Source organism: Panthera leo, chromosome D3, assembly GCF_018350215.1.
Source record: "Panthera leo isolate Ple1 chromosome D3, P.leo_Ple1_pat1.1, whole genome shotgun sequence".
NCBI lineage: Eukaryota > Metazoa > Chordata > Mammalia > Carnivora > Felidae > Panthera > Panthera leo.
In genome coordinates, this window is record NC_056690.1 from 93439879 (window position 1) to 93454970 (window position 15092).

Genomic DNA, 15092 nt, shown 5'->3' on the forward strand with positions numbered 1-15092 from the left:
CCAAAGGGGGGAGGCCCCCTCCTGTACACGCATGAGGAACACGTGCCCACACTTCATCAGCTTGCGAATTGAGAGGATGGTGAGAGAAGCTACAACGGCTAAGACCCCAGGACAGCCTCGGAGAGTTTTCTGGGACCTAGAATTCCTGGATGTCAGGATGAGGTCGCGGAGTTAGAGGCCAAAAGTGGTTGATATCCTGAAGGACAAAATATCCTTTGGGGTTATCTTTTCCTCCTTGACAGAAACGATTTGCTTCTCTGCTGGCAAAATCTTCGGGTTAACATGTCATCGCCTCAGCTGAGGACTCTGAACACCAGTGAGCAGTGAGTTGAACAAAGTGCACTCTCCTAGAGTTCGGGCTCCCTGTGCCCCCATATGACTGGAAATGACGGGCCAGCCTCCTGTCTCCTTATTTCTGGGTACAGGCTGTCTCTTTCTTTCTCTTTCTTTTTCTTTCTTTCTTTCTTTTATTTTTTATTTATTTTTGAGAAAGAGAGACAGCGTGAGTGGGGTCGGGGCGGAGAGAGAGGGAGAGAGAGGGCGGAGACAGAATCCGAAGCCGGCTCCAGGCTCCGATCTGTCAGCACAGAGCCTGACACGGGGCTCGAACCCACGGACCGTGAGATCATGACCTGAGCTGAAGTCAGACCCTTAACCGACGGAGCCCCCCGGGCGCCCCTGTCACGTTCCCTTTCTAAAGCTCAGCTGGCAACTTTGGCTCAGATGCTAACGACATGGTCTTCGGAGCCTGGGTTCGAGTTCTGACTGTGCTAGCAGTGCCCTGTGACCCGGGGCAGGCCCTTAACCGTCCTGTGCCTCGGGGTCCTGGTCTGCGGCAGCAGGGGGACGTTAACGGAGCTCTCCTTTTGAGGGAGTGATTGTGGCCAGTGATCACTGGCACGGTATCTTCTATCCTTTTATTTTCAACTTGTCTGTGACTTCACATTTGGTGTGAGGCCTCTTAGACCTCAGGCATGTGGCTGGGTTGGGTTTCAGCCCAGTCTGGCAATTTGAGTTTTTCCTGGGGTGTCGAGTCTGCTTACGTTTGAGGCACCGAAACTGACACTCGAGTGTGACTCTACTGTCTTATCCGTTTGCTTTTTCTTCCACCTGTTCTTTTTTTTAAACTTAAAAAAAAATCTGATTTATGGAAGTAATCTCTACATTCAACGTGGGGCTCCAACTCACGACCCTGACATCAAGAGTCGCGAGTTCCACTGACTGTGTCAGCCGCGTGCCCCCATCTGTGCCTTCCTGTTAATCCTGAGATTAACGAGATACTCTCTGCCCTCCCCTCCCCCCGTTAACTTGCTCCTGCACCTTCTTTCCTTGGACTTCAGCGATCACTGCAGGGAAGTCCCGCCCCGTGGAAGCACCTGCGGCCTACAGCATCGGTGCTCGCCCCCCACCCCGCCCCCAGGTATTGGCAAGGCCACGGCCCCCGTCACAGGGGTTGGCAAACTTCCCTGCAAAGCGCCACATAGGAAATAGGCTTTGCGGTCATATGACCTTTGTAGGGCCTCCTCAACTCTGCTGTTGTGGCTTGAAAGAATCCACAGATAGATACTATGTCGACAAAGCAGTGCGGTTGTGTCCGAACGAGCTTTCTTTACTAAACAGGCGACAGGTAGATTTTGCCTGTGAGCAGCGCGCTGACCCCCGCCCTCCAGCCTCAGCCCCTTTGGGGGGTCGGGCTCCAGGAACGTTCTATCTCTTCCGTCTCTTGGAGCCTGGGGGCGATGAAGGCTTCCACTCGACCTGTCACAGGGAGTCCGGCCAACCACGTTGGTGCTGTATTCCCATCCACACCGTACAGTCCCTCAACCAAACTCTCTCGCCGAATGCTGCAGCGGCCGCCCGGCTCCTGCTGAGACCCTAACAGACCCGTAGGCTTGCGTCACGGCGAAGGTTCCACCGCGTCCCAAACGACAACCGGCAGTTTGCACGTGTGTCTCCTGCCCAGGAGGAGCCTCCTGCAGGGCAGACACCGCCTTAGTTATATTTGTATCCCCACATACCTGTCCCTCGCTCCACAAAATGGGAATGAACAATCTTGGCTAAACTAAACTAAACGAGTACTGCAGAAAGGGAGGCAGGGGAGGTGAGGATTTGGAAAAAAGACTCGAGGGGTTTTATTTTAAAGTGGGCAGGCTGTGACAAGAGACATATCCGGGAGAGGTGGAGTTCACGAAGGAGGAGAGCCAGGGGATCTGTCTCAAAGTTGCCACAGAAGGAAAAATTCCAGGACCTGGTGTTAATATGTGAACTCAAGTGTGGGTGTCTGGCCGGTGTGACCCTGTCAGCTGTGCAGGGTGTCTGAGCACCTGGTGTAGCACTGTCAGCTGCTGCTGACAGTGAGTCTGAGTAAGGGAAAGAATGAGTACAGTTCATTTTGCAATTAGGTCACCGCATCCTTTGAGAGTGGTGTCCACAAAGTAGCCTGTATTCAAGCTACAGAAAAAGCTGCTGAGTAGCAAACTGGAACCAGAAAGTTGGAGCACCTACTTAGAATAGTGACTTTTTAACAAATAGGTTTTCGAGTTGAGAAAGTAATACATGAAAATACTTAGTCAAGATGAGCCTAGAATCTAGAAGTTTATATTGAACACAGTGCTTCCTATACACAGTCGTAACGGATTTATAAATTATGGAATTAGAAAACAAGAAGACACAGCAGGGCCTGAAGACACCAATGTTACCGGACCAGCACCAGGTCAAAGTGGGCCCAGCGGGCCGGCTTCTGGGCCTGGAAGGTGGCTCCGGAGTGGGGGATGGGCTCGCCCCCGGAGCCGGCCAGGCCTCCTACAAGGAGTAGGAAGCTGAACAAGCAACAAACAAGCAACCAACGGCTGATGCCCACAGCTGCCCAGGGCTTCTGAACAGGGTGGGGGCTTAGGAGCATGAAGACGGGAAGACCCAGAAGGAATCCCACTGCCTGCAGACCCTAGATCTGATGTTGTCCCAATTGCCGAGAACCTTCACATGCCACGTGGGCCCCAGTTCTGGGCCGACAGTGGAAGCAGCAGGAAGGCTGCTAACCAGGGAGGAGTGAGGAGGTGGAGGGCAGGGGGGAAGAGCCAGTGTCCCCGGCCCACTTACACTGTGCCCGCAAACCTAAATTCCAAGACGTGTGAAGAAATCCAGTGTAAAAAAGACAGTTAATAAATCAACAATCAAAACATTTTTTCTCCTTAGAATTAAACATTAAAAAAAAATATGTTTATTTTTGTGTGGGGGGGGGGCAGAAAGAGAGGGAGACACAGAATCTGAAGCAGGCTCCAGGCTCTGAGCTATCCGCACAGAGCCCGACACGGGGCTCGAACCCACGAACCTCGAGATCATGACCTGAGCTGATGTTGGATGCTCAACCGACTGGGCCACCCAGGCGCCCTTCCTCAGATAATTTAAAGTAAGAAACAAAACAGGCACAAATGAAAGAATAGATGGGTAGGACAAAGGACCAATGAGAAATCTTCACAATAAAAAAGTCATTGAAATAAATGCCTCAAATGTTAAAGACAAAACCAGCTTCAAGACAAAATTAATAAAGGCTGTTGAGTCACAAACCTGCGGCAAGGTAGCCCTTCTGGTGTCACTCTTATTTTACCAGGAGTTCAGGGTGTTAGGAGATGAAGTTTTATCAGGTAAAGAGAGGAAACGCTGACTGGCCAGCATCCTAAGAAGGTGGGACTCTGGAGCGGGAGGAGCCTTTCCGGCCGGTCGGCGGGTGCTGGCAGGTGCATTTCACAGGCCTCGGTGGGCTGAAGGGGGCCAGCAAGCAGCTGCGGGAACTTCCCTGAAGACTGGCTGGGCTGTGGGGCGCTGGGAGAGGCTGTTGTCCCGCAGGGGGCTGCGCCCCTGTAAGGAGCGGGGCCACCGTGACTCTAACGAGGCGGCATCCCCTGCAGAGGCGACCCCAGGAGGAGCTCTCCACACAGACTCTCACGGCGGCGCATTAAGGGACCGGCCACCACTGGGGGCGGGTGAGGACTTCATCACTACCGGGCCTTTAGCATCTTGGTCTTGGAATGTAAGATCTACTCGCCAACATACGGTTGCTCCTTGAGTAACATGGGTTTGTACGGGGATTTTCCCAATACACGCACATTGTTGTAAATGTATTTTCTGTTATGATTTCCTGCATAACATCTTTTCGCTAGATTTTTATTGTACGAACACAGTATGTTATACATACAACATACAAAATACGGGTTAATGTTGTTGGTCAACAGCAGGCTCCTGGCGGTCAAGTTCTTGGGTCAAAACTTACGAGGGCGGGGAGGAAGCACACGTAACCCGTGTTACCCCAGGGTCAACTCTACTTTAGAAATGTAGCCATGTATGTGGCCAGAAGAAACCTCGACTGTAAAGCATGGAAAGAGTTCGGAGCAAATTTCCAAGCTCTCAAGACTGACAACCTTCAAGAGCAAGGTAGCGAAGCAGACGTCTCTCCGGACCTAGCTGTCAAGATTGCTGCTTGGAGGCGATGTGAGGGAATAACGAAATCCCCGGGAACAAGGGATCCCGGGAAGTCCCTGTCCGGAGGCGCGGGTCACACCCGAGCGAGGCGGCGGGATACGACAGCGCGGCGCCGCGGCCCCGGGGCCGGGAGCCCAGCCCCCGCCCCGCGGCGTGTGCGCACGCGCCCAGCGCTCGGGGCGGGGACGCGGGGGCCACGCTGCCTCCGCTGGCGCGCCGGTCGCGCGGTGACGCCAACGGACACGGCGCGCGGGGGGGGGGGGGGGGCGGGGGGCGGAGTCTCGGGGCACCACCGCCTCCGCTCGCTCCCGCGCCGCGCGGTGACGTCATCAGGCCGGGACGCGCGCCCGGACCTCCGGGCGCCGCCGCCTCCTGCCTTCGCCGCACGCCGTCGTCATCCGGCCCCGACGCGCGGTGACGCTATCGGGCCCCGACGCGCTGGGGGCGGGGAGAGACGAGCGGGCGGTGCCTCGGCCGGGTTGGAGCTGAGCGCAGAGGGCGGGGAGAGGCAGCGAGTTGAGGTGGGGCCGGGGAGGGGCGGGAAGGTGGCGGCCGGAGCATGGCGGACCAGATCCCTCTGTACCCGGTGCGCAGCGCGGCGGCCGCGGCCCACCGCAAACGCGCGGCCTACTACAGCGCGGCGGGGCCCGGGTCGGGGGCCGAGTGGCCCAGCAGGTAACGACGGGGCGGACCTCCCGCTCGCCGTGGCGCTCCCCCGCCCTCCCCCCTCCCGCTCCCTGCCCGGGTGGGGTCCCCCTGCAGGTGCGGCCGGTCCCCGACTCCCCAGCCGGTCTGTCCGCGCACCCGCAGGCCGCGCACAGTGCTTCCGACTCCGGCACGCCGGGACTCTGGGAGGGCGGCCACCCGGTGGGGGGGGGGGGGGCTCCGGGATGCGCTGTCAGGCCCTCTGTCCCGACCACGGGTGCCCTGGCGCCCATCGCAGACGGAGACGAGCCCCCCCCGTGCCGTTGCTGCGCTCTCAGCTGCGCCGGCGGGAAGTCACGCGGACGCTCCGGTGTTCGAACCTCCGGGCGTTACTGGAGAGATTGTGGACGTGACTCCTGTAACTTGTTCTTAGCGTCACAAATATGTACCTTCACGGGCAAGCACTATTCTCACAAATGTGGGACGTTTCGTTTTATTTGCAGACTACACTTTTTACTTAATCATGGGTTTACAAAGTATTTTTTGTTGACAAGAATTTTTGCTTGTAGCAATGGGAAACGGAAGTTCGGAAGGCTAAGTTGGTTAATGGGGACCACAGTTTAGGCTAGACTGAAAACCTACCCACCTTTCATTTTACAATGGAGGTCTCATACCCTAGTTGGTTTTAGCTCATATTTATTTCTTACCTAAAGAGAAGAACACTGCATTTAATAAATGGTAGAGTTGTTAGAAAAAGAAGTGGAAAGAAGAAATACTGTTCTCTACAGTAAATGGAAATTTTATTCCTGAGGAATTTTAGAAGCAATTAACTTTTAATACATAAGAGGAAGAAAACTGCATATTTCAATATCCAGTTGCTTCAGGATTCTAGTTTTAAGGTAGTTTTTGTTGCAGGCTGTTTGAAAGGCTATGACATACAGTCGAAGAACGTGTATTATAATGTTACAGAGCTGAATTGAATCTTGGTTCATTGACTTACTTGCTGTTTGATCTTACTTAAACGGAACCCCCATTTCCTGGGATGTAAAAGTGGGGACACTGGCTCTTACAAGACTGCCGAGAGTTACAGGGCTGTAAGGTGCCTGTGTCTGGTGTTTGTACCATTTCTCCTTTCCTCCCTCATATTACCTATGAGAGTAATCACATTAGTAATTCTCCAAGTGGTCGGTTGTAGAAGATCATTATTTGGAAATATCCTGCTTATTTCACAATCGATTTCCATCATGGTTTGCATCTCCGTTTTTGGTACGTAGATATTTAGGATCCCTTCGTCTTCTGGTGGATTGTTTCTTTTATTACAACATATTCTTTGTCTCTGGTAATTTTCTTTGCTCTGAAATTTACTTCTGCCATATTGTGGTTTAATGTTTGCATCGTGTTCGCTTTCAACCTAAGTTGAATTTGAAGTGAGTTTCAAATTCTTTGTTGGATCGTGGTCTGCCACTAAGCACTCTCAGTCTCTGTCTTTGGATTGTTGTATTTAAACCCTTTACCTTTAATTGCTACCTTAGAGCTCAGGTGCTATTTTATTGTCTGTTTTCTGTTTCTCCTGATTCTCATTCCCCTTCTGTTTCTCTTCTTGCCCTCCTTTAGGTTACTTGAGCTTTTCTTGGATATCTCCCCAGTATTTTTGAGTGTGGGTCCTTGTTTGTTATTGTGTTCGCTCTGTTGGGTATTGCAGTATACATACACAGGGACTTACCACCATGGTATGTTGGTATTAGGATTTTACTCCATGGAGTGAAGTGTGTAAACCTTGCTTGCATTTTGGTCCCTTTACCCATTTCCACCCCCCCTCCCCCCACTTTAACTCATATCAGAAGGTGTTACACTTTTTGTTTATTTTTTTTTATATATATTTTTTTAACGTTTATTTATTTTTGAGACAGGGAGAGACAGCATGAACGGGGGAGGGTCAGAGAGAGAGGGAGACACAGAATCTGAAACAGGCTCCTCTGTCAGCACAGAGCCTGACGCAGGGCTCGAACTCACGGACTGCGAGATCATGATCTGAGCCGGTCAGATGCTTAACCGACTGAGCCACCCAGGTGCCCCTACACTTTTTGTTTAAATCATCAAATACAATTTATAAAACTCAGGATTATAAGGATAGTTCATTGTATGTACCCATGTTTTTGGTCATTCTGTTATTATTCATGCTATTTTGCTCATTTCCTTCCTGGTGTTCCAGGATTCTCTTTTTTCCCCCAATCCATTCTATTTGAGAAACTTGGTATAGCCAATCTTGAAACGTCTTTCATCTTAGAATGTTTTCACTAACCCTTCATTCCTGAACGGTAGATTTATTGGATATAGAATTCCTGGTTGACAGTTTTTTCTCACCACTTGAAAACTCTTGTTACATGTCCGGCTACCCTTCATGACTTCTGCAGAAGTTCACTGCCACTCGAATTGGGATCCCTACGGCCAGTGTGTTATTTGTGTCTGACTGCATTCAAGTTTTTATTTGTCTCTCATTTTTACAAGTTCAACTGTGACGTGTCTTGTGGACTTTGAGTTTATCTTGGTTGGTACTTAGTTAAGCATTCTTAATCTGTTGGGGTTTGTTTCACCAAAGTTAGGGAGTTTCTAGCCGTCGGTTTCTCGTGTACTCTCTCTTTGGTTCCCCCATCTCCTCTCTCTCCTGCTGGTACTCAGATGATACAAATGTTGGACATTTGTTAGTGTTATGTAATTCCCTGGGCTGTTTTCCCCCCAGTTTCTTTTTTCTGTGTTCAGATTGTGTGCATTCTATTGATTTGTTCTCAAATTCCCCAATTCTGTCCTCTGTAGTCTTCACTCTTCTATTGATCCCATCCAGCAGTGTTGTACTTTCGCTGTTGTATTGTTCAGTTTTATAGTTTCTATTTGTTTCAAGAGAGCTCGTAATTGATTGTTGAAGTGTTTTTCTGTATGCTGCTTAAAATGGTGGTCACCTAATTCCAGTATCTGAGCTAGCCTCGGCTTAGGTGTGTGTTGCCTTTTGTAAGTCCCACTGTGAGTGTTTTGGTTCTCGTATGACTGATGGGTTTTGATTTTATCCCGGACATTCTGGCTGTTAATGTTTGGTTATACGTGGGTCCTGTTGTATCTTTTACTTTAGCAGGTGATCAGCCTGTTTAGATTTAGCCTATAGGTCCCGGCCTACATTTATGGGCTGTGATTCCAATGACAGTTTAATTTTGTGCTGTGATTTTTGGTGTCCTTGCTTTATGTGGTCCTACTGGGACTCTTATCCTCTCTGCTTATGCTGCTGAGAGGAAGAAGGGATTTCCCCAGACCCAGCGTCTGTTTGTAAGAGAAGGAAGTGTCAGGCCTTGTGACCAGGAGGCTTTGTTGGCTGGGCGGTGGTTGTGGTTGTACCTGTTCTGTGTGTGCCTGCTGGCGGTTCTGGGGCCTCTGGTTAGAAGAGTCTGAGCACCCCTGAGGCCAGATCCTTCCTGCTGGTGCCCCCCGCCGCTCTGGTCTCTGGTGGCACAGGAGGGGGGTGGATTCAGGCTTCCTGGACTGGCTGCTTCTGAAGCGAGATTGCAGTTGGTGCTGCCTGGTTGTCCTGGTGAGAGAGGGGAACCTGAGGCCCGTGGGCACAGAGGGGCTTTTGAGGCCTCTAGGGTTCCTCTAACTGGTGCTGCCCAGATGCACCAGTGTCCCCTGATAGGACAGGGGAGTCTTAGGGCCATTTCCCACAGGCACTTGGTGATCTCTTGCTGCTGGTGGTGGACTCTCTCCAGGGGAGGAATGACCCTCCTGGGCTGCCTTTTGTTGCCTGGTTGGGAGTTAGGGAACACCAGGCCTAGGTCCTTCCTTCTGTCGGGTGGGCGCGTGTAAGACGTCCTGCCCCTGTGTTGTTTCTCCGGTCCTCTGTTCCAGAGCAGCCCAGCTCGCTTCCTCTTTACTGCTGCCTTTTCACCATCTTCCAGAGCACTCCTTTGGTTGGCTCTTGCTTTATTTCCAAGGTTTATGTGTGGACTTGGTAGGGGAGCAGGGAGAGATGGGTCTTAACCGGAAGTTGTGCTTTTACATTATTTTGTGAAGTTTGGTTGCGTTTTGTCCCGGGAATGTGTGTGCAGTTGAAAAGCTAAGTGGCAAAACGCCCAGAAGAAGGTGCTGTGGCTCTGTGCTCTGCTTACTCCCTTCTCCTTACCTCACCCCCCACCCCCAAGGCAGTTATTTCGGACTCTTGCGGCTATTTCTGCTGGCGTTGAAAATCTCCATATTTCAGTGCCTGTGTTCCTTCCTGACTTTGTCAGCACCTGCAGTTACTTTCTTGTGAGGACTTGCGTATCTCCACCCCAGCCGGGATGGAATTAAACGCCCTGCTGGCTCCTGTGGTCCCCTGCTCCTCTCACGGCACAGATTGCGCTTGCCGGTAGATGTGGGTGCAGCGGCGGTCAGATTTTACCCCTGACGCCTGGCCTTATGAGTGGGGAAATGTTCCCTTCTCTTCTACTTTCTGGAAGACATCGTATAGACTTGGTGTTGACTTCTTTAGACGTTTGGTAGAATTTCCCAGTGAAACCATCTGGGCCTGCAAATTGCTTTCCTGGGTGTTTCAATTTACAGACTCAGTTTCTAGGCTGTTCATGTGAGCCGTGTCACGTTGGGTGAGTTGGGATTGTGCCCTTTGAGGAATCGGTCCCTTCCAGAAAAGTCGCCGTGTTTGTGTGTACAGAGTTGTTGGCCATGTTCTCTTGCTGGCTTTGAGGTGGTTTCATTCAGATGGTGGTGGTTTGGGCTTCACTCCTCTTTGTGGGTTAGTCTTGCTAGAGATGTGATCTTTTCCAAGAGCCATCTTTTATTTTACTTATTTTTTTGTAGTTTTCTATTTCATTAATCTGTGTCTTACTTTTTCCTTCCTTTTCATTGCTTTAGGTTTATTTTTCTTATCTCATTCCTGTTTCTTAGGGTGGGAGTTTTCGATTATTGATTGGAGACTTTTCCTCCTTTGAAAAAAAAATTTTTTTAAGTTTGTGTATTTATTTTGAGAGAGAGAGCAGGGGAGGGGCAGAGAGAGAAGACGACAGAGAATCCCAAGCAAGCTCTGAGCTGTCCGCACAGATCCCGATGTGGGGCTTAAACCCACAGACCTTGAGATCGTGACCTGAGCCGAAACCAAGTTGGATGCGTAACTGACTGAGCCACCTGGATGCCCCAGGCTTTTTTTTGACTAATGTTTGCTTGGCATATAATTTTCCATTATTTTACTTCCAGCCTACTTACGTTTGAGGTGAGTTTCTTGTCGTCAGCATATGGTGGGATTCTACTTCTTATCCACGCTGCCCACGTCTGTCTTACGCTTGACGTATTTAGAACATTTATGTTCACTGTCATGATTGATAAGTTAGGGCTGATATCTGCCATTTTCCTTTTTGTTTTCTGTGTTTTTGTTTCTTTGTTTTCTTTTTCCTGTTTTCCTGTGGGTTACTTGAACATTTTTTAGAATTCCATTTTGATTTACCTGTGGTGGTTTTCACTGTATCTCTTTGTATAGATACTATTTGGTGGTAGTTCTGGTGTTTCATTACCCATACGTGACTCATCGCAGTGTTCTGGGGTTGATATTTTATCTGTGTTAGTGAAGTGTAGAATCCTTACCTCACGACATCCCTTTACTCGTCTCTGCGGTAAAATGACGTATAAATTTTATATACGTAGGAGTATGTAAATATTTCCCTTTCGTGTAACTAGAATCACACATCAGTGTTCTAACTTTTGCTTTATTGCTCAAGCATAATTTAGAAGAATCAAAAGAAGGAATGCCTGTTGTATTGACCCATGTTTTTGCTATTTCTGTTATTCTCTTATTTTCTGAAATTCCTGAATTTATTTTATTATTTCCGTTTTAAGAATTCCTTGCTAGTCTTTAATGTAGGTGTGCTCGAAACAAATTCTCTTAATTTTCTTTCATCTTAGGAGGTCTTTCTCCTTCATTCGTGAAGGGTAATTTTACCAGATATACAATTTGGGGTTGACAGGTTTTTTGTATTTTTTTTTAGCACTTGAAAAATGTTATGTTGCTTCTTTTCAGCCTCCATGATTTCTGATGAGAAATCTGATGTCATTTGGATGTTTCTTTTCCTGTGGGTAATACGTCACTTCTTACTGCTGTCAAGCTTTTTTCTTGTCTTGATTTTTCAGTAGTTTCACCATTATGGGTCTTTGCATAGATTTCTTCGGGTCTATATCGTTTGGAGTTCACATAGCATATTGAATCTGCGTGTTTATATCTTTGGTCAAGTTAGAAGTTTTCAGCCATTTTTTGTGTACTTTTGAGCCCCACCCTCTTTCGTGTCTTCTGATACTCTCTCTGGAGACAACTTTGGAGATCTTTTCTTGTCTCATATGGTCCTGAGTTTTCTGCTCTTTTGTTTTAAGTCCATTTTCTGCTTACATTGGGTGGTTTTTGTTGTTCACTTAAAGAAAGTTCATTGGTTTTTCCTTTGTCTCTTCCATTCTGCTCCTGAACCCTATCCGTTAGGGTTTTAGATCTCTGTTACTGTATGTGTAGTTTCAGAATTTCCATTTGATTCTTCTTCCTGTTGGTATCCTTTGCTGAAATAGCTGTTGGTTTTCATTTGCATCAAGTATGGTTTTTTGTTTTTTTTTTTTTAATTTATTTATTTATTAGAGGGAGACAGAGCAAGAGTCGGGGAGGGGCAGAGAGAGAGGGAGGCACAGAATCGGAAGCAGGATCCAGGCTCTGAGTTGTCAGCACAGACCCTGACGCGGGGATTGAACCCACGAACTGTGGGATTGTGACCTGAGCCAAAGTTAGACGCCTAACCAATTGAGCCCCCCAGGCCCCCCAGTATGAGTGTTTTTTGATTGTATCCTAGACATTTTGGGTATTATGCTATGAGGCTCTGGATCTTCTGTTCTATTAGGCCTCCTCTGACCCCAGGACTGAGGGGCCGGAAGGTGGGATGAGGCCATGTTGCCTTACAGCTGCCTCATGGGGTGAAAACCGGGTGTCCCTTTACCTCTGGGCAGAGATGAGTGGGGTCTGAGGCGTCCCACTGGGCTCTGCTGATGTCTCCTTGTCTGGGGAGGGGAGGAGTGCCTGTTTATTACACCTTGTGGCCTCCTCCAGTGTCTCCTGAGGGTCCTTTACCTCTGGGTTCCAGCTTGTCCTGTCATGTGCTGTGACAGTGGGAGAGATGGGCAGGAGGGACCAGGCTTTTCTTGGGGATGTCTTAGGTCTGTGCCCGAGATTGTTTCTGGCTGCTGACTGTCTTGTACACAGCATTGGGAGCTCCCGCTGTGTTGCTCCTGGGGTGTGAGGTCCCTCCTGGTCTGCCTCCTCCTCCCCCTCACCTGTCTGTGTGTGTCATCTCCAGCTTGTAGCTATGTCTGTTGGGGAGTTGGGAAGGGCTCTGCTCAGTCTTGCTCTGGAACTGCAAGGAAGGAGTAATTTTCCTTTGTTTTTTGTTTTTGTTTTTGTCTTTCCTCCTTGTATTTTAAAGTCATTCTTACTTATTTTTCATTCATTAATAGCTTTTCAGATACAGTTCACATACCATACAGGTCTCCCACTTCAAGCGTAAAATTCAGGGGCGCCTGGGTAGCTCAGTCGGTTAAGCGTCCGACTCTTGGTTTTGGCTCAGGTCATGATCTCACGGTTCGTGGGACTGAGCCCCATGTTGGGCTCTGTGCCGACATTGCGGAGCCTGCTTGGGACTCTCTCCTCTCTCTCTTTGCCCCTCCCCGGAAGGTGTGTGTGCCCTTTCTCTCTCAAAATAAACTTAAAAAAGGGTAAAATTCTGTGTTTTAGTGTATTCACAGATAAGTCAGCCATCACTGCAGTCAGTGTTGAGCATTTCTGTCACCTCGGAAAGAAACCTGGCACGCTGTAGCTGCCATCCCACTTCATCTCTAGATTTTCTTTCTTCTCTCTTCTTTTTTTGGTAAGTTTTATTTAAGTAATCTCTACATTTCATTTGGGGCTCAAACTCAACGATCCTGAGATCAAGAGTCCCACACTCCTACTGAGCTAGCCAGGCACCCTGCTATAGATTTTGTTATTGCAGCAAACTATATTTAACAAAACTAACCGTTTTTAAGTGTACTTTTGACCTAATATATAACAAATCACTAATTTCATACTTCAGAATTGGTAGATAGTTTAAGGTTTGTCTAGTATTTCTGTTTTGGGAAATATGTGTGCTGCGTATTAGAATGCAGCTAAAAAATTATATGATCTATAATATAAATTTTAGATTAAATAGTACAATCTAAAAATGATATAAATTTTAGATTAAATAATAAAATCTAAAAAATAGTTTAAAAATGAAAAGTGTAAATGCAGTCTTACATTTCCAAGAACAAAAGTTAATATTATGAGGTTTTTTTCCTCCACATAGGCAATAGAAAGCTAATTAGTTGTTAGAAAAACAGCTTTGGGGGGCGCCCGGGTGGCTCGGTCGGTTGAGCATTAGACTTCAGCTCAGGTCATGATCTCACGGTTCGTGGGTTTGGGCCCTGCATCCGGCTCTGTGCTGACAGCTCAGAGCCTGGAGCCTGGTCCGGATTCTGTGTCTCCTTCTCTCTCTGCCCCTCCCCGACTCGTGCTCTGTCTCTCTCTGCCTCTCAAAAATAAAACTAATAAAAACAATTAAAAAAAAAAAAAAGAAAAACAGCTTTGATACAGGCTTTTCTTGCTTTGTGAGCTTTAAAAGCCTCTTTCTCTGACCATATAAAAATATAATTTTGTGCTCACAATGTATAAGGAATTGTACTAAAGTATTTTAAAAGTTCTCAGGTTTTCTTTGGAGTGAAATAACTTTTATTTCGTTATAATCAGACCAGTTTAGGACACAATATACTTGAAATATAGTGATGGCAAATCGTTAAAACTTGTATAGAATTTTTCATACTGAGGTTTATATTTTATGAAAATTTCAAGGGGAAAAATTAGATGTGCTTTGAGTGTGGTTTAACATGTGTGAGGATGTTCCTGGTTGTTTTTGTTTTGTTTTGTCTTTTCAGTATGTTAGTAGGTGAATGAAATGCTGTCTCCCACATGTAGTATTCAACAGTGCACTAGGAATGCGATCACTTATTAAGATCATTTTTTTGGTAAACTAATGTGAAGCATCTATTCCTTCTTGTGTGTAGTTGGGTAAAAGTAAGGTAACTTTTAAATTTGTTAATTTGATATTTGTATTTCTGTCTCTTAAATGGTACCTGTGTTATTCACCTTACCTTTACAGTTGAATGAAGAATGAATAACATTGGACATTATTTTGTTTATCCATGTCTGTTAATACCCTTTCCTTGCTTCTCTTTGCAGTGTGGCTTTTGGCCCTGCCTAGAGCCATTTGCAGTATTATAATAGTTAAACTTTAGTGTTTGAAAAGAGATTCATGCTGAGAACAGATGGCTATTGTCTGATTATCTCTAAAATATTAGCATGTTTCTTGATAGAGGCAACACAAATTTTTTTAATGCTAGTTTTCCCATTCTGAGTGTCTATACACAGTTTTCTCTGAATCTTACAAATTTTACAACTGTGATGATGATCTAAAAAATATCTTACGAGTTGTAAAGATGAAACTTCTCCTTTTCTGTGACAATTTACAACTGAAAAGGTTTTTTGAAGTATAGAATGACTCTTAAGATAGCATTTGTCAAAGTGCCCAGGCCTCCTTGGATCAGACACATACACATTCTTAAGGGTCTGTAGCTCACCAAGTTTATGAAGTTCTTTAAATCTGCCAGGACAGGAATATTTCGGTTGAATTTTCTGCAGTTGACAGTATTAGCATGAAGATGAGAGTTGATGATTGTGAAGGTCACAGTTGGAGGGGACTGAGTATGTGTCCTGAGCCAACTGGCCCACTTATCTTTAAATTTCTAGATTGGCATTTGCTTAATATTGGGTATTGTAGCATTAACTCTAATTTAGAAGTTTGTTTCAATTTATGTATAGCATCTGTGTAATTTCTTAC

General features: G+C 47.2%; 1 protein-coding gene across 5 annotated transcripts in view; it reads left to right on the plus strand.

Annotated features, from left to right (window-relative positions):
• The first annotated feature begins 5018 nt into the window (after window positions 1–5018).
• Window positions 5019–15092, plus strand: part of ATP9B (ATPase phospholipid transporting 9B (putative)) — a 249489-nt gene continuing 239415 nt past the window's right edge. For 3 of the 5 annotated variants that reach the window (XM_042909654.1, XM_042909656.1, XM_042909655.1), the window contains exon 1: window positions 5019–5154. In XM_042909654.1, the coding sequence (XP_042765588.1) occupies window positions 5039–5154 (116 nt within the window). In that variant the 5' untranslated portion in view covers window positions 5019–5038. The remainder of the gene's footprint in view (window positions 5155–15092) is intronic. The other 2 variants (XM_042909659.1, XM_042909658.1) reach the window with 1 other exon arrangement.